Genomic DNA, 25,050 nt, shown 5'->3' with positions numbered 1-25,050 from the left:
CAGACAAACGTGAACTGTTTTTAGCAGGGACTCCTCCATGACTATAGGTTGTTATTCTTATAGCTATAATCATGTGCAAATAAAGTACTGTCTGATGCTACTCCACAAGCACTTGTGGATAGGATTATCCAAAATGCTGGGAGCATCCCATTTTCTACTACAACTTACTCACCACAGCCGTAGCCAGAGCACAGAGCAGAAAGCAGGGGGAGCTCTGCCCCATCTCACCCTCACCCTGGTGTAAGCTGATGCCAGAAAGCAAGACTGCAAGACCCACCAACAGAAACCCCCAAGTTTCTACCGCTGACTTACAAATAGTTCTTGTTGTCTGCTCCCTAAAGCTTCAAACTCAGCCCCCTTGCAGTCTTAGGAAGGTTCGAGGCCATAACCATGTGGCTGGACTTTGCCACCTTTCACTGACACTTCTGAGGCTCACAGAGCCTGGAGGTGCTGCAGCTCCTCCGAGGAATCACCCAAGTCATCGCACCTCAGCAGGGAAGACTGCAGGAAAAGCGGTCTCAAAACTTAGTTGATCACGTGGCTTTCCTTTACAAATGGATTTTCCCCCCTCTTTTTTCTGACAATTGGGCGGTGTTGAGATGTACTGGGCCAGGCAAAGGAGCCCGACACAGCCGCATCCTTCATCCCCACCGAAATACTGGGAGCCTCACACCAAGCTGCGGGAAATCCCAGCCCCGACATCTTTGGGACAGCTCTAGCAATGCGAAAGCACTGCCATGAAGGAATTATTACCATGACCTGTGAAGACCTAAAGGGGGAAAAAGTCAAGTAACCCAAATAATGCCCCAATTTTGGGAGCTGAGGGCAGGCACTCGGTGCTGGAGGCTTTCACAGCACCTGTACGACAGCCACAGAGAAACCAGCACAAAATGGGAACTGAGCACCAGTGCCAGTAACGGAGCAGCAACCTCTCGCCTGCAGTGATGCTGATTTACCACCTACAGTGACACTTCCCTAGCATTTTCGGAGTGAAACCTATTTTTACAAATGGCAGCAAACCCCATGGTCCTTAGAGGCATCGAGGTCACCTCAGCAAGGCAACTCGCATCCTCCAAGCTCGAAGCAATTCATCCTCACGCCTGGGCTGAAACTCGGGGCTCACCTCGGCCCCCCATCCCTCCGGCCCTGGCGCACACTGATACTGCTGGGAACGAAAGGGTCACGTTGTTGACCCACCTGCTCCTGTTTTCTTCAGTTGGATCTAGTCAAATTTCAGCAGCTGCAGCGCGGCACAATGCGCCATTGTTATCTCCCGCGCAGCAGGAGAGGGAGCCAATTTTTTTTTTTTTTTGAAAAAAAAATAAAAAAAATAAAAAAATAAACTGCCAATGGTGGCTGCACTTGCCTCACACGCGTTGCGAATGTTTGTTCCATGCTCCTAACTTGATGCAGCAAAATCCAGAGTTTGGCATTTTCTGAGGTCTCCACCGGGGAGGGAGCGCGGGGAGAAGTGGAGAGGTGCTGGGGGGGCACAACAGGAGGCAAGAAGGGGAGATAGGGAAGCAATAATAAAAAATAATAAAAAAGCTTTCCCGTTTTTCTTTTTAGGGTTTTCAAACGTTTTTCTTCAAAATTAAATAAAACCATTCATCCAAATTCTCAGCTAGGAAATTTAGCTCAACATCAAGTGATCTCTGGAGTCAAAAACCATTTGAAGGAGGAACTGTGAGAGCCTCCACCGTGCTGCCTCACCAAGTTCTTCAGCAGGGAGCATACTCCTTGGCAGAAACATCTGATGTGCTGTGGAAAACATTACTGGTACTTAACATGTAGAAAAAAAGTCAATTTGGTATGAACAGTCTCCAGAAAAGTCCAAAGCAGCACCATTATGGCTCCCTATAGAGGGTATTATTTCTAACGGAATATAGATTATGTAGCATTATATCATTAAGTTTCCAATTTTCATCTTTATTATTTACCGTCAAGTACGTGATGAAAAAAACATCCAAGGGATCGCAGCTTGCCCGCGGCTCCCGAGGAAAGCCACGAGAAGCCCTCCCCACCCAGCCCAGGGCTGCACCTTCAGCTTCCCGCGCCCCCGGCCAGGTTTCTGTTTGCACGTCCAGCAGGGGAAAAAGCCACGAGCCAGAGGCCAGAGAGCTGGCCAGACGAAAGGCCCAAAGATAATAAAGGTTCTTATTTTCAATTCATCTATTCTTCTGAGAAAAAAAAAAAAGCAGTTGATCAAAACCAAAGAACAATACCTAGCTGTAGTATCCACAGCTCAGAATTTATTTTATTTTTGTTTCTTTCTATAATATGGGTTAAGGAATAACAGCAAACTGCTTCTCCTTGTACACATCAACACCCAAAATTTATAGAGGGCACGTCTGCACGGCGCAGACAAATGCTCCTACGATGTACACACATTTTATAGCTTGCAGCCAGCACACAGAGGAGCCGCAGCGCGGACAGCGCAGCTGTCCCCCTATGAATATTGGGTGTCACACTCGCTGGCAGCCAGCGCAGGGAAGATACCCAATACGGACCGACTCGCACTGGAATCAGATTAACCGCTCCTGAGCCTCTCCTCCCTACCTCCCTGAAATTCGGTATGATAGAATTTAAGCTGTAGCGTTAAAACACCTGTTGAAAATAGCATTGGATACGTTGATGGCTTCAGGATATTCTGGTTAAGGGCTTCAGCCTGCAAGCACTCGTCGCAACCAGCACGGGCAGTCCCACTGATGGAGCCAGACCCACGGCCAGGCACGAGCACGGTGCTGAGCACCCAGATGCTGAGCTCCAGCACGTTCCCTGGGCACCCGGCTGCTCCTTCCCGAGCTTCCCCTGCCTCCTGCTACTGATCTCCCGCTGGCAGAAATACAGCTCGGGTTGGGAAATGCACTGAACCGGGCTGACAAATACTTTAATAAGTATGAGTGCCCTAAAGGAGCTAGGTCAGACCCAGCCCTCTTCCAATTGTGAAAGAGAAATCAAACGAACAAATGAAAAAAAACACACACCCAGGGAAGATAAGCATTTCTCCTTTTTCCTTACTTAAAAAAAAAAAAAAAAAAAAAAGGAAAAGAAAAGGAACTGTAAATCATTACAACTTTCATCACTCATAGCAAGAACTTCCTCTAAGGAAAGCAAAGGTCCTAACTTTACAGAGCTGCATCGTTTTGAAGTGCCTTACCAGTATGTCCTCTGCTAAGTTAAAATGCCCTGCTTGTCAGCTAACTACAAGCACCATTTTTTATCTCCAGCATGAAATAACGTCCAGACTAAAATCCACGGGAAAATTATCACCAGTACCAACTGGGTTTGGCTTAAATGCAGGAGATCCACATGTCTTAGCTACCACCTGCTGCAATGCGATGAGCAGAGGAGCAGAGCAGGCTCACCAGCCAGCCCCTGGGACCAACACGGGACTGGGAAGGATGGGGCAGAACCCCCGGGAGCAGGATCTGCTCGCTGCGGTGCCGTGTCAGGCAGAGCACACAGCAGTTCAATGCATGCAGCTTAGACTACAGAAGGGAAGCCTTAAAATGCAGCGATATTGGGCAAATCACTTTGCTGTGCAGCAGTTCACATTGCCATCAGTCGTGTTGTGCAGCCCAGAAGCACCGTGTGCTCTGCGAGGCAGCGCCAGCAGCTGTCCTTCCCTTTTTATTTATTTTTTTCCTTTTTTCTGCGGTCATTCCTCCTTTTCCAGAAGGACTACAAAACTATCCAGGCGGCAGAGACTCAGCCCCTTCGCTCTCTAGCTTTCCAGATATCACTGAAAAATTGAGTTGCAATAAAGCAACATGCAAGAAATGTTCAAGTTTGTGTCAAGTTTAAAAGGTTTCCCAGGGCTCCCTATGGACAAGATTCCTGGCAGTTCCTAATAGATACACCAGATCTCCCCGCAGTTGCAAAGTCATTCTATAAACATGAAAAACCCACTAATAATGTCACAGGGCAGTTCTGGATATCTTCTATTGGCGAGAGCAGACACGCAAGGCTTAACTTGGAAATAATTTAGGTCTTCCGATCAACCACCAAAAGCTAAGCCCAGGGCAGCAGCGCTGCGTACACATTTATTCACAAGCATTTTCCAAAATCACAGCTTGCATCTCAGAGCTCTGAAAGACCAACTCTTCGCTAACCTAAAGCACTGTGTTTTTCTTTAAAATTTTCCGAAATCCCTTGTACAGGCTGTGTGAACGGCCACCTGCAGCTGGAGCCATGGATGTGTCCCAAATGGTGAAACTCCAGCTCCGCACAGCTTCTGCGCTCTGCATCTCCTCTGCTACGGTGGGAGAGAGCCCAGAGCGGGTTCCTCTGACTTGTCAGCGACCAAACACCTGAGACATACAGCAAAGATCTCCTTCCAAGTGATATTAAGCAGAAAGTCGTAACTTTAAGACTTGAAAATACCGCGCAGCAACGAGTATGCTTCATTCTGAAGTGACCCTCCTCCCCCCCCAACACAACCCCAAGTGCAAAAGATGCTGACCTCAGAAGCACATCTTAACCTGGGCTGAGAAAGGAGGAGAGATGATTAAAAAAGGAAGAGATCAGCCCGCCACAGTTCTGAAGAAAAGACAATGAGGGAAGAAAATGATTTATTGCTTCTCAATCCGGCGGTGCCTTTCACTTAAAGGCCTCCGAACAAAGAGGCAGGGTCTCCTAAGCTGCCTGCCCCATGGGGTCTCCTTTCAGAGCTCTGAAAGCCAAAGCTCAGAGGGCTTAAGGACAGAGCCCCCTTTGGCATCTCGTCCTGGGCAAGGGCGGATGGCCCCGCTCCTACCCCCAGGACACGCTGCTACTGCAAACACCCACAAGCCCAAATCTGCTCCAGCGTCCCACAAACTCTGCCCCATCCGTTTTTGCACATTTCACCACTTAACATTTCAAATTCCTTGTTTGCCAGAGATTATAGACTAGAGACGCTTCGCGTTTCTGCAGGCAACAGAGTAGTTTTTCATGTTGTTGGAAGATTTGGAAAAATGTTATCAATAACTTTTGTTCTTAAAGTATAAACCACACAGAAAAAAAAAATTTAGCATAAAAACTTTTAAAAGCTTCCAAGTGCTCTCCAGGGTAGTCATTAGAAACTACTTAGGTAACAGGAGGGTGATAACAGTGAGTTAATGCAGCGTTAAATTAGCCCTCCTTCCATGCAGAACTTTAAGTGACAGAGGAATCAGTTGGGAAGATTTTTATTTTATTTTTTAAATAATGAAGTTAATGGATTTCCTGTTTTTAGCTCTGTGGGCGGCTGTCATTTTTGAGGGATCCATATATACTGTATTTAATTACTCCATCTTAAAGTAACAAAAATAATTTCCTCTGTGTTCATCTGAACCCACTGGCACCAGCACCCCTCAGGCATGGCCACCAAGGTGAGGAGAACATCCAAGTGTTGCTGCTTGCCAGCGAGATGCTCTTCATCTCCACAGAGGTGTAACCACAGCGGCTGCTGCCTACTCTTTGACTTCTCAGCATCAAGACACCCCTCAAAACCTTCACACGACCAACTGCAGCAAGACCAGGGCCATAAATGTTGGTGAACTGAGAAGGAGCATCGGGTGCACAGCCAAGAGATGGCAGTGGCTTTCCAGGGTTCCCCAGCAGGCTCCTGCAGGCACAGCTGAGCTCGGTGCTGGGCCCCAAAACACGCCACCAGCAGCTTTGACAGCTCCTCTGGACCCAGCTCCTGCACGCAGGACTCACCCCATTTCCCCCGATGGGTTACTACAAGCAGGCTCCGTGATGGCCATCAGTAAACAAAGATCGGTGTGATTTGGGCAGACCACAAAGATGGAAGGAGAACAAAAGCTGGGCATCCTGCAATGGTCCACAAACCATGGGGAGAACTTTGTAAGTGAGATGGGAAGTGACAGAAGGGACTGACTGTGAAAAAAGGAGCCAAAGAACAGAAGCAGAATGGAAGGAAAGGCCATGAGCAAAGCGACATGACCATGACCAGATGATACGAGCCAGTTAACGTGGTGCTACCTGTTGCACTAGGGCACAGCAAAGTGCTCTGCAAGGGTTCTTGTTCAACCGATTCCCAGTGGAAGGAAAGCGAGCAGCTTTAAAGGCTTGAAACAAAAAAAGCCTGAAGGCAAAGAACAATCCCTGGCTGACAGGAGTCTTGCAAGGGAAGCTTTCCCTGTGAAAACGATAACCTGCCTACTGCAGAGTGCTCTATTTTCCTTTGAAGCAGCTGGCTCTGGTGCTGCTGGAAACAAGTCTCGATGGATCGCTGGTCGGGATCCAGCACCGTGATTCCTACACTTCCCCGTGCGGAGGTTCAGGTATACGCTGCGCATACCAGCGGAGACCTTTTACTGCCAGGTTCCCATGGCACTGGGAAAACAAAAGGGAAAATATGCATCACCGCTAAGGAACTCTGGTTCCTGGGACAAATAATTATAACCTGAAAGGGACTTTCTTTCCAATTATCCTTTCTGTGCTGATCGCTTTGAAGTCCATGATATAACTAAAGGCCAGTTACCATTCTCTGGTGTTTTTTTTCTGTAAACCCACGCTGATCACATGAAAAGAATACGCAATGGCACAGCCAAGTGCACAGAGTCAGGAGGTTTGGGCCTGAAAGAAAATAAGCAAAAGCAGAACATACCCAAAGGACGAGAAAGGCAAAGGCTGAACCCTCACCTACCAAACCAGAACAGTCAGGGGTTGTTCAGGATTCAGTAGTTACTACACACATTCCTGCTGTCTGACTGGAAAAGACCAAAATCCGTGTCTCAAAAGCCTCCTGTTTGCTGAGCTTGGAGCGGGTTTGTGCAGGACATGGATGCCCCCCTGCCCTGTGGTGACAGTCGCAGTCTGGTGGCAGTGCAGGAGGCAGGAACGGCAGCAACCAGCACAAATGGAATGGGAAATGAGGGTCCTCAGACAGATGGAAAGATGCTAAGAAAGGCCTCCGGAAGACAGAAGTGAGTATGAAGCACCAAGAAATCCCTCTAGTGCTCATCTCTTCCAGACTGTGCCTTCTTGCCGTGCTTTTCCTCCTTACTCTCCAACAAGAAAGTCGTAATACGAAGTAGAAAGCCAGCAATTTCCACCTTTACAAGCAACCTGTTGAACACATTTTATCTGTTCTTTATGGACAGGACCCCTGCAGTACTGTGCCATGTGCCTGTGGAGCTAAATTGCTAAAAACAGGTGTCTGTTGGGTGTTAAATCTATCTTCAGGCTGCTTTGGCAGCTTAAGAAACCATTAGCAGCTGTTAACATGGTTAGCATGGCAACATGGGAGCCTAACAGCTCAACCAGCCTGCTTTCCTCACCATTTCAAACCTATCGTTCCCCCACTTGTACACTTCAAGCGAGAGCAAATTAAAACCAATACCATGAAGGCACCTGGCAACCTCTTTTGCTAGCAGACTTATAAAGCAAGTCATGAAATAAAGAGCATATTAGACAAACTTTTCCTGCGGTATCATGTGAGATTCCCATTGCCCTTAAAAGCTCACATTTTAACCTCATGCGAGCACATGCTTTGACACCAACATTTGCAGGAGATGAGAAATACTCACCAAGGAGCAACTCCCTTGTGCAGCTTCCCTGCCAGCTTGAACTAAACCTCCCGATTAAAGTTTTCTCTGCCTCCCTAAATTTCTCTCAAACATATTCCCTTGAAAATACCAAGTAGGGAAAATAAAAAACTGCCCAACCCACTAACCCTAACCCACCCAATGCCCCAACCAGCCGAGGAATCACAGGAGCGAAGAAGACCATGGGCAGGTAATGGCCAGCTTTTAGTCTGAACATGAAAGGCAACCCTGGTGCAGGAAAGAAAAGCCAGGTCCAGGTAGTAAGGAGACTCAGAGGCAAGGAGAACACTGCACACTCGTTAGTGGGCACTGCCCCTTGGTTTCACCAGTGCACAGGCTAGGGATGCCAGCCAGGGTCAGGGTCCCACCACTTGGCACGACCACCACTCATCCCCACGCAGCTGCACAAAACCCACCACCTGCAGAGCTCGTGCTCCAAATGCTTTGGGCAGCAAGTGCCTGTGGTAGCTCCAGCCCTGATTGCAGGCATGGGGCTGGAGCCGGGACAAACTCGGTGTTCGCATGGCCCTGATCCCGCCGACCACACTCATCTAACGCAACAGCAGTGGTGCTCGAGCCAGCAGCCACCGGGAAGGGGAGGAGAGCAGGGTCCATTTCCTTTGGCAGCGATTAATTCCAGAAACTACTTTAATCCACATGTGGGGCTTTGTTACATTCCTTCAGCATCTTCTGTGCTTGAGACAAAAAAAAAATAATAATAAAAAAAGACAGAGGATACTACTAATACAAGACAGCATGACAATAATCACTACAGTACCTCTAATTTTTTTGATCAGTTTTCTGATTCTAAAAGGGGATTTGCTCTGTCCATAGTGAAGGCTATATTGGGGGATTAGGATTAGATAAGAAAACTGATATTGCTGTGTCCTTTAGGACATCCCCTCAGTCCCAGCAGAAGTAAACAGGGCTCTCCATTCAGCTACATCACCCTGAAGTAACTCAACCAGTGTAGCCTCAGTGACGTAAACCTGCTGCAATTCAGGAATGGTTTAATCCAGGCATTTTTCAACATGAAGATCTCAGAAGGGGCCAAAATGACTAACGGGACCTCAACACCCACAGCTTTAACCTCGAAGAACAAAGGAAGAAAGGGGGAGCAGGAGGAAGGAAGACCAAACGCGGACCTCAGGAAATCAAAAAGCTGCTTTCAAAACCCATCTGACTTTAAAGAGATCTGATGGATACGTAGGAGGAAGCAGCAGTTTTTTTGGCAATTACAGGACAAATGCCAAAAAGTCAACTGCATTAGGAAGTTGTTCTCTCCCTGTACAGTACAAAGAGATGAGCAAATACACAAACAAGCAAAAATGCTGATGTTCAGAGACCTGAACTACTCGCCAAGTCTTCGAGCACTGTTGATACAAAGAAAGAGGTGAACTAGATTAGCAATCAATGAATTCAGTGCTGGAACAACAAAGCTAACACACAGGACATTAAAATTACAAACAACAGAAGAAATCAGAAATACTTCAACAAGTCTTTCCAGCAACAGCAACATTTTTCACTCCAGGTCCGCAAGGGACCGTTCAGATGATCAGTCTGTCTGCAGGAACGTGAAACCTCCAACACAACTGACCTGGCAAACCTGTTGCCACATACTAAGACAGCTCACCACAGAAACAAAACCCACCCACTGTAGACGCTGGTGTTCTTCTCATCATTTCCTGCTTTGAAAAAAGCCAGAAGTGTCCTCAGGACACCTCTCAAGCCACTCAGCTAATGGATTTCAGAGCAAGGGAAGTCAGGCGCGGGCTGCAGAACCACCCGCAGTAGCCTTTACCCAAAAGCTGCCATTTCCAGCTTCAGAGAAAAGCAAATTAAAATGCTACAGGCCTGAAGCCAAGATTTCAAATGATGACCTCTCCACCCTATCCCCCAGAAACAGCTAAAATCATTAAGTAACATATACAAAACATACAATTTTATCCTTTTTTTTTTTTTTCCTCTCCTTAAGGCAGCCTAAACATTGCCCTAACGTTGCCTTTCACAGGAATGCTCTGCCTCAATCAAATTGCCTATCAGTCTTCACCAGGATACTCTGCGAGGAAAAAAATAATTGCAGGAGCCTTAAGATCTCAGGTCATTTCTCTGAGCTCTTTCCTCAGCCTGCCTTAATAGTTAACTGCTGCTACGAAGTGTGGATGAACAGCAGTCACCCAGAGACGCTTCCACGGGTGTCAAACACCAGCATGAAGAAGCTCGGCTTGCTACCTACAGAATAACAGGAGTAAATACCCAATTATAACATGCACTTAAAACACAGTTTTAGACATTATATTTACCATTTTTATCAGCTAAGTCTAGGTTGATGTTGATTAACAGCCAGATGTGGCATTCATCAAGGCTTGCTCTTATTAAGATGCCATTCACTGTGTTTCCTTGCAACACGGGGAGATATTGTTAAACTCAAAAATCTCAGATGCTGGCAACAGCGCTGGAGACAGGCACCCTCATTAATCTGAGCTAGCAGCTGCTAGAATCGCTGTGGATTCCATTTTTAGGAATAAGCAACTTTCAGCGCCGTAAGAAAACGAAAAGATAAAGCAACACAAAGCGCAGTTATTTATTTTGACAGCTGCGGTTTCGCTGTTTTTAACTGTTTATGATGGTTCTAAAGGAAACACCGAAATCCGCTCTGCAAAAATAACGAAGCCTCGCTAAACACGGCCGGGCCGCAAGGCACCCCAAAATAGGGGCTCTGGGGCCGGGCACAGAGTGGGGGGATGTCATGACCCCTGGGGTGGGTGGCAGGGTGACAGCAAGTCCCCAACCCTGTCCTGGTCACGGCGGGGGTCCCACTGGGTAACTGTGGCAACGGGGTCCTGCTGACAGCCACACAGGTGCCACAGGCCCAGCCACGGCGATGGCTTCATCGGTTTTTAAGTAAATAGGAACGTGCTTCCCTTCAGCGGAAATTAGACCTAGCAACACAGGCTATTTAGCATTAATATATTCCAAATATTTAACTCGCTTTCGCCCAAAGGGCACGATAAACCGGCGTTTGTAGGCCCTTTATTTCCTGTGCCTGAAAACGGGTTGTGCTGTGGGAAAGACTTGCAGAGGGCCCAGGAGGATGACGGGGGCTGTGGGGGCCCAGCATCGGCCACCTCTACAGAAGGGACAGGGCTGGTCACAGCACCACAGAGCAGCCCGGTGAAATCGTAATTCAGTGTTACTTCTAAACCCTTCCTGAATCTTTGCACACAGCACCTTATCCCTTGTGTTTCCCTTTTTGCACACTATTTTGTTAAATCCGGAATTATTCAGGTGAGGAAGAAACTGCAAGTAGTGACAGAAGAACAGAGTACAAAGATTAAAAAATAATAACTGCCTGCCTGTTTAGCTAGGAGTGTTTCTTTACACTCAGCAATGCCAAACCAGAGGGCTTGAAGACACAATCCAGAGTCTGCAGTGTAAGAACTGCTCTTCATCAGTCGCTACCTGAAGCACAGGACTGTCCATGCCACACATGCACACCTCTGCTCAGGAGCACTCGTGTTTGGCTCTGCAGCTCAGTTTCACAGCAGCAAACACACCTCAGCACCTACAAGGGTGGGTGGCAGAGGCTCTGTGCCTAAAGGCATTCCTGGGCACATGCAGTTTTGCCCTTTTGCTTACAGAGCAGTGGCTGCTCTGCCAACCTTTCCTTACACATCCCCTCCAAACAAGCTTGCAAGCCCAAATTCATCTGGAACAGGAGCAAATATACTTGAGACCTGAGCTGTCACGCTCAACTGTCAGGAGAATAATTTGATGGGAGAGGTATCAAGGGAGCGATCAAGAAAATCTTAGAAAGGAAATTAAAACAGATATATGTTCCCAGAATTACAACATCCACTTCAAACTCGTGCTAGCTGAAATCTATATTTACCCAAGGCAAAGTAACTACATAATTGCACTCTTCAGAAATGACTGTGCAAGACTAAACACGTGCCACACGCTCTGCAGGAAGCCTCTGGTCTTCCGCTACCAGCTTTGGGCCATGCCACTGCCCCAGCTTACCACCTCTCCCATCACCCCAGTGGGTGGCTTTGCACTATAATTCTCTCGACTGGAGAAGGAAATTAGCCTCAGATGCCACTCACCTCGCCCCTTCCAGGTTTCCATTAACACCAGTGATTCCCAGTCTCCCTGCTGATGGAGCTGGTTGTGATCGCCCCACAAAGCTGCTGTAGCAGCCTCGGACCAGACAGACCTCTCCTTACACCAGATCTCAGAGCCTCACCGACCTCCCCTCAGCTGTGGCATATCTCAGGAAGTCATCACCTTCCCCATGAAATCCAGCTGAGCTGGTGACCAGGTGCTCTCCATGCAAGTGCCAGGCAGGAGCTATTGCTTCCACCCCATTTACATAAATAGCATTACGCAGATGACCAAGGGGCAGAGGGGAGCACCTGGAAACCCTACACGTCCGAGTTCAAAAGGAAAAAAAGCAATCTGCAAACTCTTAACTATTTTCCAGGAGCACAGCAACTGCCATTCCTTGCCCTTGATTTCCCACATGACATAAGAGGTGAAACAACCTGCAGACACGCAGGTGAGCTGTTTGGATTACTGCAGCATTTGGATGTGCCAGCCGAGGCTGGGACCAGCAGCAAAGCCACACAGACCTGCTCACAAGGCACTGGCAGCAGCAATGCTGGTGGCATCACCAGCAGGTTTAGAACTGCAGGGCTCTTCATTCCTTGTTTTCTGTCCCATCCATCAAACCAATTTCCCTTGGCAGGGAATTAAGCACACTAATTATTTCTGTCCCAGGGTATTCCACCCCCTCCAGCTGCAGTGTCTGGACAACTGTTGCCACTACATCTGCAGGGCAGGAGTGCTAGAGAAGATTCCTGAAACTCCAGACACAATAATGTTATGAAGCAATATCTAATAATTTAAGCCTCACAGTTCTATTTTTATTCACGTCAACATCCCATTGTTAGCAATGAAAACCATCAACAAAGAGACAACCCTAAATCCAGCCCCGTCTGTCTTCTCCTCTAGCCAGAAGATCGTAGAAAAACACAACAAAACCAAACCAAAACCAACCACCACCATGCTCACAGGATGCAATCTTTCATTTTAAATTTTCCAACAGTTCAGCTGGCAAGGCTTTTTCCCCTAGGAATGCATTTTTCACATCAGTAGCCCTTTCTCTACTTCTCTCAACAATCATTTACTACTCATCTCTTCTGCTACAAAATCAATCTATTGCAAATTAAGTTTTTGGAGGTGTTTAGACTAGGAATTTTGCTCCCTGTGTGACCACAGACTGAAGATGTAGCAGCATGAAGGCAGCTCACCCATACTGACAGCTGTGGCTTAGCCAACACGTTTGTTCGGCAGTGCTCAGCGAAGGAGCTGCACAGCCAGTTTTTGGACAAGGATGTCCTGATGCTCATGCAACATCTGATCACAGTCCTGGTTCGGGGAACCCTGGCTAAATAACACTCTTGCTCCTGCAATGGATCATGCATCATGGCTTTCTGATGAAAGATATGGTGGTGGGCATTCCCGCAAGCATCTACCCACAGCCAACTGGAGACTGAGCTGGCCCTTCTCTGGCTCAGCTGCACACATCACGAAGCCTTCCTGGTAAAGGAAAGGAGGGGAGAAAAACGTGTTTTCCCACAAATATTACCATCCATCAAGTTCTGCTGAGAAGCTGCCAGTTGGAAGGGGTCTGAGGCTTAATGATAACGTAACACGGCGTGCAGCAAGATTTTCCTTTTGCCCCTTGCCACCCCCGGGCGCGGCAAAGCGATGAGCGGTGATTGCGCTGTCTGCAGCCTGGGTGGTGAATTTCCCATGAGTGTGACATCAGATTCACTCGTGAGGATATTCTGTAGCATATAATTAGAATTTTTGCTTCTAATTTGAAGCAAAAGCTTTTCATATTTTTATATAAACCACTGAAATCAACCACATTAAAAAAAATCACACAAGATAGTGACAACTGATATTAAACAGCTATTCACATATGTCCCAATACCACAAGACTCATACACCCGCTCAGCTCTCCCTGCTGTAAGAAATCCAAATGACTTCAGTGCCTAAAATGAAACATATGAATTAATCACTGCCTTTTCTGTCCTCAATCCACAACGTTATTAATTCAGGCTGAAAATACGTGTGCTCCAGAACTAAGGGTTATCCAGCAAGGGATCGTGTACTTCGTAAGCATTCAGTAATGCAAGGCCGACCTGGAAACGTCAAGTAGCAGGTATTGCTTGGGGAGCAACCAGTCGGATGCTTTCCAGTGCTCCAGCAAAACAGGGAAAAATATCCTGCAACTGCTTAAATGCTGAAATTTTGAGCAAACACCTGAAATAGATGCTCAGAGAATGCATTCCCTTTATTAATAGAAGTAATTATCTGCTCTTTGATGTGAACTTCCAATAATTAATGGGAAACTTGTCAGTAAAGCTGAGGGCTGAAACTTCCTAAGTGGAAACATCTGTGAAGGTAGCCTGAACACAAGCAAAGCTTACTCTGGTGATTTATCATACACCTGAGGCTTTGGTATGCTCATGCCAATAAGTCCCTGGATGTAAGGGAGGAAAAAAAGTTTTATTTAAAAATCATTTGAAACACAGTAAGGTAACCAAAATCAGTTCTAAAGCATCTGTATTATTTGTCAAAATAATTACACTATGAAATAGCCAATGCCGCATGTGGTAACATTTAAACAAAAACACAAAAAACTTTTATACAAAAAATTACTCCTTTAATAAGTGCAGTATTGCGCAGTGGTCTAGAAAGCCATTTAAAAGAGATCAATAGCTTTTTAGCGTGACACAATGCATTGCTCCAAATAACTACACAAGAGGATAAGTGCAGATATTAAAGATAAAACTTTTTGAAAAACATCTAGGAATGTGGAAATAAAGAGCACGGCAGCTCTTTTATATGCATTTACACCTATGGAACATGAAACATTTTGCATTCAGCACAATAAAGGGAGTTATTTCTAAAGTGGAAAAAAAATAATATTGCTTGTGAGATGGGGTTTTAATTCACAGGTTTCTGCAAGCAGGAGGACTCGCACACATTTCCCAGGACAAGTGATCCTGGGGAGTGGGGCCAGGAGCAGAGGGGACGGCTCCCCAAGGGTGAGCCTTGCTCCCCAGACACATGCAGGGACCAGGATTTCAGCCCTGAGAGAAGAAAATATCAGCCCATCGCCCCAGGAAATTAAGGCTTTCCCTGAAAGTTACTTCTTTTGCACATAAGCACTAAAAAGACCTTGAGCGAGTTGCAGCTGTAGGCGATTCAATAAGCTAGGAAGAACCACTTGGGGTAGAGGCGCAGCCTGTAACAAGTTATTACTGGAAATGCGCGTGGTCTGCTAGACGGGCTGCAACAGAGCCGCATCCATCAGAAGAGCACAGGTCAGCGGAAACGCAGCCCAATTACTTTCACAACCCAGCCCACCACAAGCAACCCGTGCAATCTCACCTCCTGCCACCTCTCCCCTGCTTCTCCCTGCCTTGCAGGATGGACTTGGCAGGACACAGAGAATTTTTCACTGCTATCTGGGGTTTCTGGAGGTGCAGGGGGTTGCCCGCTACAGGGGGCTGCCCTCAAAGCAGGGTATGACAAAACCGTGCTGATGCCCAACACCCCCAGCAGCACACCCGATGTAGCCATCACCCGAGCCTTGAAGTTCCCAGCAGTTTTATACCCGGTGCTGTCCCGGGGCCCCAGAAACACACTGACTATTTCAGCTGCTTGTGTGCACAGCCAAAGACAAGAGCGCGGAACCCACGCTTTCATGTACAGCTCAAACAGGAAAAGAAGCTGCTGGCAACCCAGGATTTAGAAGGGAAATAAAACACTCAAGAAAGATATCCGTGTATGGGCTAATTTTCAAACCAGAAAGTGCTGACCCTTAAAGAGTGGCATGTGTCAGGAGTTTTTTAATTTCATTTTACTTTCAACTCACAAAGGAGAAGTTCAAAACGCTGTTCATAGCCATAAGTTAAAGTTAAAAGGTATTCAATAAAAATGTACACTGATTTCTTCTGGACATAAATCCAAAAGGTAAGATTGTGCAACATCAGTACTTCATATTTAATAATAACAAACAGATGGGAAAATATTATAATAAATTACTATAACTGTCCAAGCTGTGTGCCAGAAAGTCTTGGCCAAATTCCCCTGCTTAACTATCTATATACCATTTTCACTGCACAGATCTCAGAGGACTCCATATTCCCATAGATTGAAATATACACATCAAGCTACTTTCTTAAAAAAAAAAAAAAAAAAATCACTTTCTGAGCCACACCGAAGGGCTGACAGCACTGCAAAATGCGAGCAAGGATTTATACGAGCCGTGCCACATCGCAGCCCACAGGCAGCTGCAGGACAGATCACAAGCCCAGCAGCCTATGAGAAACTCCCAGGAACGTGGATTTATCTCTGCTCTGAGGTTTGCTTCGCTCCCGTATCAGGGGGAGCGTTTTAGAGCCCAAATGACACTCCAGATTGAACCTCACCCGCTCCGCAGTACGGACGCAGGCTTCATACTGACAGCCCTCCAACTGCCTCCCCGAGGGCCCAACAACCCACACAGCTGCACATCCCAGAGCCTTTTAGGACAAAGAGCTCTGCGACGTGCCCACAGATATGCACAAGTGTGGAAATCAACGTGGAGCAACGCTGCGCCGTGTGAGGGCCTCCCCTGGGCCCCGTGCCTGGGCACTTCCAAACCTCCTCCCCACGCCACCAGCCAGCAGCCATGTCTGCTTTAGGGGATGAATAAGCTGCACGAGCTGCAACAAGTCATATTGAGAGGTGAGCCATACAAATGGGAATGTAATGTATTCGCTGGTCAAACAGTGAGGACGAGAAGTGGCGATGTAAAGCTCAGCAAAACGGAAAGCTCCGCGCTGTCCCCTGAGGCACCTCCCCGCGGCCTCCTCCTGCAGCCCCGTGACCCCAGCATCCAGCACAGCTGGGCAGATCCAACTGCGCTGAAACCATTCCAGATTTACACCCAGAGCTTGGCCCTGGTGTTTACCGAAGCTCACAAAAAACCCCGGCAGTGCCGGCCCTGGTGACAACGCCGAGCCCCAGCCGCCAGCCGCTGCCCGCGCTCCTCCTGCAGCTGCGAGGCCGAGCACAGCCGGCGCTCGGGGGAGCTGATCTCGGCCACGCGCCCCAGCTTGCTGCTCGAAAATAACAGGATTACCTCAGCCAGCAGGAACAAGGACAGGAACTGTTTCTCCATCGGTCTCCAGCATTCATCCTTCACCTTTCTCCTTGCTCCTTTTTCCCCTCCCGAAGGAGCCAGCCTGACATCTCATCCCCACCCTGCACCCGGACGGCTCGTTGCTGTTTTATTGCACAGCTTGCTTATTTTTCACCCTCTTGCCCCTTTTGGGGGAACACTTTTGCTGTCTCCTTTCACCCCTCCTACTACATTTCTGGGGAACTGCAGGACCCCTTTTCCATCACCCTGCTCCCAAGCTGGTCCCCGCTGCATGCAAGCACAGAAAATTGCCCCATCTCCTCCCTGATAAACGTCCATAATAAATAGTAAATCAAGACGTAACCTCAAACCTCCACACCTCAGCTACCTGCTCCACTAAAATCCGGAGCTGTTTAGTCCGGTTTTAATGGTGGTTTAATCACCTAATAGCCTGAAAGCACAGGATAGAAGTCCAAATCCCACTGCTAAAATGTTATTTTAGGCACCGTGCCTTAACCAAATAGCAATCACTCGCTCTTCAGTAGCAGCTTTACATAAAGACCTGGAAGCACCTTGGGGAAATCCTTATCCCCATTTTATGTAACGGGAACCAGGAGGTGGAAGATGGGGTTAGTAGAGCCAGCTGAGCGGGTGGCAATGCAACCCCACTGCCAGCCCGTTTCGGCATGCACGTAGGCATCCCCTCCACAAAAGAATACGAAAATACAAGAGGTGCAATAGCAGCTCCCACTGTTCTGAAGCGAGGCACAAGAGCCAAGGCACAGCAGACATTTCAGCGCTGGAAGTTGCCGGGTGGAATTAACTTTGAAATCCTGACACTTATCTCTTTCGACTAACATAAAATATGTACCTTGGCTCACGCTCACTTCCTATACGCGACTGGGAAGAGGATGGCTTCACACTGCGGTTTCACCCAGTTTAGAAACGGAAGAGAAGCCCATGAGAAAATTATTTCACTAGACTAAAAATAAATAAATCAAATTAAAAAAAGAAGTTTGAGAGAACATGGCGGATGCAACGAGGAGGTGGCCAGAAGTATTTGGCTAGGTGGCATGCTCCTTAAAGAACAATTAATAACGCAGAATACTCGTGTGCTGGGACACTATTTAAGAAAACAAGGACACCCCTCTCATCCCGCTGCTGAAATGCACTCAGCTCAGCAGGAAGCAGATGCCTCAGCTTCTCCTTCTGTGCAAAGATGCCACAAATAAGAGGAAAATGCACAAGATATTTCAACTACCAGTTGCTGCAGTGATTTTATGACAGTGGATGTGTGTCTAACACAATGCTTTGGGGATAGTAAAAAAAACTGCACCTCTGAAGTCCAAGCCCCTGCCGCAGTAGCTTTAGGATACCACCCAACACAATTCAGCACGCTAAGTCACTCTTTTTTCTTTCTTTTTTTTTTTTTTTTTTAATTTAAGGACAAGACACACAGTTTCAACAGTTTCAAAAATATTGATTCAATTTTTCTGATCCAGGAATCTGTTCGAACCAGCGCATTCCCGTGAATCATTTCCATTTCAAGGAGACAACATTCTTGGACAAAGGAACTTTAACAAGAAATCCTTCGACAGCTCCTTTCATGTGGTCACTTACTTTTGCATCAATTTCTGCAAAGACAGTGAGGAGTGACAGTTTGTTCCCTGCCACGGGGAGATGAAGGAGTCCAGCACTTAAGAGGAAGATCAAACTTGACCTCTGTCTCCCATTCCATTAACCAACGCCAGTACTTCCACCAGTCTTTATGAGTAGAGGGAACACAGAAAATGCAATAAACTTCAAAACAGACTTGTGAAGAAACACACAGGTTTCAACAAGGGACGCTGCCAGCATAAATACATAGCATAGCCTCTAGCCCTCGGTACCATTGAGCAGTCAAACAAATACCCTTAAGATGACTTAAAAGAAAAAACCCACACTCCTCCTCCCAGCAAGAAAAAGGAGACAAAAGGAGCAGATCAGAGCACACTAGGATGTGTGTCCTGAAACCAGCCCTTTGTTTTATTGGTCAAGTCGCTGGATTAGTGCTGTGTTTTAATGCTTGGCCAAAAAAAAAAAAAAAAAAAAAAAAAGTTATTACCAGATACAAACGGGCAGGAATATTAAAGCGTTCTTCCTCCTTCTGAAACGCCATTTCCATTTCAATGCTGTTAACGATGGTCCCTCCACATCTGTGTTTGTGCAGTTGGGCTTTTGCACAGGGACATTCAGGGGATGTTGCAGCTTTGCTGATGAATCTCCAGACAGAGCCTTTTAGAGCCTACAGGCGATTGAAAAAGACAAAAGACCTACGCCACTTAATCTGACCCCAAGTACAGTGCATTTCTGCTCAAACACTCCTAATGGAAAACATCCAAAAATCTACAGAATTCCACTCAAGCTTCCAAACTCCAGATCAAATCCAGAATAAAGGATCAAGAGTAACCCAACAGAGTTGGCTGCCTTGGAGAGGTTTAGGGCCCACCTCTTCTTGACCCTCCTCACAGGTCCACACACAGCTTTCTTCTGCTGCTCTGTGATACCCAAAGTCCCCAAACCTCAACCTTTTAATTTGCAATTCTGCCATATACCTGGGGAACACCCAGCCAAGACCAAGCCCCACCATCCCCAAGAAGAACGGTATTCCAAACCTTTACATTCGGAGCTGTAATCATCCTCTATAAATTACTGCCATAAAACTTTCATGTGGTGTATATCAGGTCAGAGAAAGGGCATTTGAATGGTTAACCAGACACACATAAATCAGGTGCACGTTAGAAATGACACTGCGATTAATGAAAAAATAAAAACGCCAGCAGTTCCTTGGATGTCCTTCAGTTTATTATTACTATTATTATTCAGGGGTTATTCTGCACATCAAGGTTTATTTAACTTCAGAAAAAGGGAGAAAAATAAAAATAAAACTCGTTCTGCCCTGCCAATATTGAACTTTTGATCTTGAAGACAACTCTGCCCATCTCTCGTCCTCTTTCCATCAAAAGCCTGGCGATATTGCAACAAATTTAAATAGCCCCTTGCTGAGAAGCGTCAGCCTGCTGAAGCCAACAGGGTCACTGAGCTAAACCATTGTTTTTGCTGGATTCTCCCCAGTGTGTCCTCGCTACAAACCAGGGGAACTTTACCACCACCTCCCTCCCACGTTTCAGGTGTGTAACACTGCACGGTGGCCTTCTGGCTTGCGGCACCTTCACAGCAGACCTGACTACTTTCTAACAGGTAAAACCAAGCAGAGGGACTATGCTCAACATGGACATTTGTGACAACCAGCAAATATTGCAGGGAAAACAGGACTGCCATTATCCCAGCTTGGCAGCAGGGAACAGATCAGCTTGCAGCAGCACCCTCAAGATCCTTCAAACACAGTAACACATAGGCAAGCACTACAGACAAGAAGAAGGTACTGCTCAGAGGCAGAAAAAAATATTGGTAACTCATAGTAAGGCAAGGACAAAATAAAGCCGACATCCTCTGCAATCACATAAGGTCTTAAAAAACAAGTCCTATTTCAAAAAGTTGTCGGTTTTGTTTCTTAAAAGCAGAGCAAAAGGAAAAATAATCTTATAGTGAAGTATTTACAAGAACAATTTTTGTGGCTATTGTACGAGGTTAGCCTTGCCAGAATACTTTGCTCCACTTTTGCAGAGGGAGAATTCATAATTTTGTGTGATTGAATTGGAGCAACCGAAAGGGGGAGAAGCAGCAGCTCCCGGCAGTCCCTACAACTGCTGTAACCTCTCACCAGCCCACAGCCTGAGCAAGGTCAGAGCAGCCCCACCTGCCTGGTTTCCTTCCAAAAACCCATCTGTGCCGGAGGACACGGGTGATAGCACTGCAGATGGCACCCCACACAGCCCCATCCCTGCTCACTGCTCAGTCGGTCCTGGATCCGAGTAGATCCCTTGCTGCAGCGGGGTGAGCAGGTGGAGGTCTGCTCTGCTCAACCATGCCAACGGATGCTGAACGATGAGGATCTTATCGCTGAGGTCACTGAAGTTCCCACAGGATTTTCTGAGGGAGCGAGGGAATTAATCATAACTCTCCCAGCCACACTCCAACTGAGTAATTACATTTGACCTCCCCAAACGCCCCCAGACAAGTAGCACTGTGTTCAGGTTACCCCGTGTCACACTGAGCACTGCCCATGCTTGGACCATGTGAAACCTCGCCCCAAGTGGTGGGAGCCTTTCGGTGTTGGGCAGCGTTTTCCTTGCCTACAGTGAGCTTGGAACAAGCTCGGGATCCTTTAGCAAAGGAAATGCCTTCTTGTTACACAAACAAGTAGCAATCAGTCCATGCTGGAATGTTTGGATGCAAGTCAAATCCTCCTCCAAAATTTCAGCATGATCAGAGCTAGCTTTTGTTCAGATGTACCTCGCTATGTATATCGGTACTTTTAGTATGTTTTTCATCTATATTTTTTAGGAGCTGACCTGACACTTACTAATCCAAGTCTCGTTCTTGTTTTTGCATTGGAAGCAGCAACTGGGAGCATTGCACAAAGTCACAGGTTAATGGGAAGGCTTAACACAAATCCACCGTAAGCTCATGAGAACAGATAACAGAGATGCTACTATGAGATAAGGAGAACTACTACTGGCTTTAAAACACACACAAGTGAACTCAGTGCCAGTACGGAGCTGTTCAGGTGTATCTGTGAAGAGAGTCATTCTTCTGTACCTATGGCAATTAAAATGAGTCAAATTGCATCACCTTTTTTTCTGCTGATGCCCAGATCTAAAATAAAGACACTCCTATACCTTTCCTTTGGTCAATCTTGTTAGAAGGACAAAAATCTAAGCAGACACTGATACCATTGCAGTAAGTACACTAAATCCCTTAGTAAGGGAGAACCACCCCTACACCCCTGAAAGGGAGAATGTATTTTAGAAGAAAATGCAGGGGTTGTAAAGCTTTGCATACAATACCCTTGCTATTTGCACACAGATTTGCAAAAGCAGAAGCCATGATTATAATTGCAAATTACTACACCTGCTCCAGCCAAGCTGGGCACTGGTGTTGGATCCGCGTGAGAGCATCCAAGCGCTACGTGTGAGCCCAGCACCGCCTGAACAGGGAGGTCCCTGTCGCTGCTGCTGGCAGGGACAGAGGCTTGCTGCATCTCCATGCAGACTGCGTCCATTCCTGCAGCCCAGACTGAACAAAATGCCCTGCAGTTTTCCGCAGCTCAAGAGCCATACCTGACATCTGTGTCACTGGACCTCCAAGGCCTCTTTTTGCTGCCACATCTTTAATTCCTGCAGCTGTCACCCCACAACAGATTTTCAAGCAGACCAGACACATCCCTAACGAAGATACACACACACACACTTTGCATTTCCACCACACCTTTAATACTGGGGTTTCAAGGGGATGAGGCAGCTCAGCTACCTTACAAAGGGATGCCACCACATCGTACATGGGCACGCTGCCACGCTGCTGGCACGTTCACTGCTGCTCACCAATGAATTTATAAAGGTTTCGGGGGGTTATGTTGTTACATGCCAGCTGCAGGAGGGCTAACAGCAACAAATCCATTACATGGTGAGCACATCCCCAGCCCAGTCCAAAGCCAAGGCACGGACTGCCCATCCACATTTTTTGCAATCAGACTGAAGTAGGAGGCAAGTCTCAGCCACACCAGCAGCAGATCACTATCTTAAAGTATGGACAATGTTTTTCCAAACCATGGAGACAAGGATCCAACTTCTCTGCTTTAAAAGTAATACTGGAGAAAGCTTCATTTAACTTAACCTCAGCAATGCATTAGTGCAGAATCCTTAATCAACAGGAGCCCCACTCTTGCTAGTCACCCAATCCAACCTCATTTTTTCGGAGGAATATCTGTGCCTGCAAAAAGCATTTCTGTTTGTTTCCTTTTTATTAAAGCTAGGACAAAAGTCAGCCACAAGAGCTGTGGAGAAACAATTTGCTTAGGGAAAGGGCTTCCCAGTTTCTGCAAGACCAGCGTTCCCATTCCACCCACTTACATTCCTGTATCAAGAGAAAATAAAATCACATCCGCAGGCCAGTCATTGGTTACACAGGTCGACATCCAGGCAACATGGCAAACCGCTGAGAGAAAATTACTTGCACAGAAAGATTGTGTTTGAAGAAGTTATGCACTCGTTCCAGCACCACCATTTACATCAGTCCTTGTTAAGAAGTATTTTATCCCTTAAAATCATTTGCATAATTGCCGCAATCAAAGGCAGTACTTTACTGTAATAACTTTAATGGCAGATTTTTCCTTAAACATTCTTTTTAAAAGGTGCCTCCCAAGGTTGGTGCATCCATATGCCAGTAAAAATAAAGACAGGAGGTGACACTCAGGAAGCGCGTGGTGTGGAGAGGGACCGTGCTTTTTGTTTTGTGCTTAATAATAACTGATGGAAAAATAGGAAGCTTGTCAAGCTTCGTTCAGTATATACAGCAGTGACTCCCTGGGCACTGGGGCTGTACCAGGAACACAAGGACAGCCAGTTCAGCAGACACAGCAGCAAAACGTTAAATACAGGTCACAAAATTGTGCAGAGTTTCATGCTGTCAGCTCAGTAGCTGCTGACATCCACAAACAGGCAAGATATGGTATGAAAAATATCTAAAAAAGAACTGGAAGCCCCATCTCCAAAGATCTTGTGGCTTTCGAGGGAGATGCTGCCGTTAGCCTGAATGAGCAGGGCAGGGGCAGGGATGCTGGAGGAGCAGCAAGAAGGTGACGGCTGCTCAGCACTTGTGGGACTTCCAGAGCAGCTTCTGGAGGAGTTGTTTCAGCTGAAGCTGGAGCTCTGGCCTGCTTCTCTCAGCTGCACGGGCACATTAGCACAGGAACACTAAGATAAGGGCTACAGGGCTTCAGCAGCGTTGCAAAATGTATATTTAAACCTGGCAGGAACCACGGGCCCAGGCTTAAAAACAGAATGCAGACTTGGAGCAAACACACTGGGATCCGAGGGGTGGCTGGAGGCAGAAGCCAGCCAGGATTCCCACCCTCCTGCTCCGAGTGCTGTCCCGAGGCCGTGTCCTCCCCTTACCCAGCTCTGCTTTAACCCCGGGGCTCCACCAACACCTCCAGCTTGGTGCTGAGATGCTCCTCGTGGGAAGGGAGCAAGGGCCAGGGTCCCAGGAGCACCACGGCCACGTCCAAGCAGGGGCACACACCTCACCCGGCCAGCGGAGGGCTGCGGGGGGCACTTCTGCTTAATTAGGGTTCGCAAACGAGAGGGGCCTGGATGAAGGCACGCTGCCCTTTAATGCAGCTCTAATTACATTAAACCAAAATGCTTTCGCGAACACGGAGAAAGGCTGGGGAGAGAATCAGACAAGCTATAAATTAAAGCAGAGGATATGAATACCATGCAGGCTGCAGTGTTAGGGTTAACGTGGGTCTGGAAACAGTTTAGTGAAAACCTGGTGTGGCTAGGGGCCAGCTCCAAGTTTAGTTGCTTTGGGCTAATCGTTTCCTTCAGGCAGGCTACTCTAGCACACTAATAGGTTTTAATAAAAACTTCCAATTGGGCCAGTAAACCCCTCATTAAGCTGTTTTTAAAGCATGAATTTAAGAGCGGCGAGGGTAAAAGGTCACGAGGAGTATTTAATTCACAACGGCTGGCAAAAGGTGCTGTTGTGATTGAAAACACCAGAGTTCAAGTGTCCAGGGCCACATAAACATCCGACTCTGTCACTAGACCTGGTTAAGTGACAGCTTGAAAAATAGATTTAATAAGACAGAGAGAAAAGTTTCCCACTCTTACACGAGAAATAGGAACAGCAGATCACGATAATAGCCAGGAACAGGAACAGTCGCTAAGCCAGCCCCGTCCCTCCCATCGCAGCCGGGGGGCAGGACGAATAAATAGCACCGAGGGCCATGTGGGTGCCCAGCCCTGCAGAGATCCCCAGGGGCTCGCCAGCCTCGTGCTGCGAGGAGAACAAAGTTCTCCAGGAGTAACGGGGACCAAGGCGTCCTCCACGTCCTCCTGCCCGTGCCTCTCCTATGTGCCAACCACAACGAGTGCTGCCACGTGCTAGTGCACACAAACAAAGCCTCTCCTGGTGAATTCCCTCGCTCTAACACCTCTGAGATCTCAAACCCACCAACAGACACCTCAGATGGGTCTGCAGGAATGAATGGCTTGGTTGCAGGCACAGTACAGCCCAGACCCGTCCCCATCCCAGCAAGCCTTTAAAGCATGCTTCAGACCTGAAGTTTGACCTTGGTCCTTCCAACTCGCTCTCATTTTATTCTGCACCCCCTGCGCTGCTCGCTAACATAGTGCAACTAAC

At 47.2% G+C, this 25,050-nt stretch overlaps 1 protein-coding gene across 2 annotated transcripts in view; it reads right to left on the bottom strand.

Annotated features, from left to right (window-relative positions):
• Nucleotides 1-25,050, bottom strand: part of LMF1 (lipase maturation factor 1) — a 186,651-nt gene that overhangs the window by 134,893 nt on the left and 26,708 nt on the right. Inside the window, exon 1 of one of the 2 annotated variants that reach the window (XM_038186875.2) lies at nt 11,645-11,681. The exons of the other annotated variant lie outside the window; for it this stretch is intronic. Coding sequence (XP_038042803.1) covers nt 11,645-11,666 — 22 coding nt within the window. The 5' untranslated portion in view covers nt 11,667-11,681. Of the gene's footprint in view, nt 1-11,644; nt 11,682-25,050 lie in introns of those variants that run through there. 2 annotated transcript variants of the gene reach the window in all.

The sequence above is a fragment of the Anas platyrhynchos genome, chromosome 15, assembly GCF_047663525.1.
Source record: "Anas platyrhynchos isolate ZD024472 breed Pekin duck chromosome 15, IASCAAS_PekinDuck_T2T, whole genome shotgun sequence".
In the NCBI taxonomy this organism is placed as follows: Eukaryota; Metazoa; Chordata; class Aves; order Anseriformes; family Anatidae; genus Anas; species Anas platyrhynchos.
The sequence above is the reverse complement of the archived record's forward strand: the minus strand, read 5'-3'. Positions and strand labels throughout refer to the sequence as shown.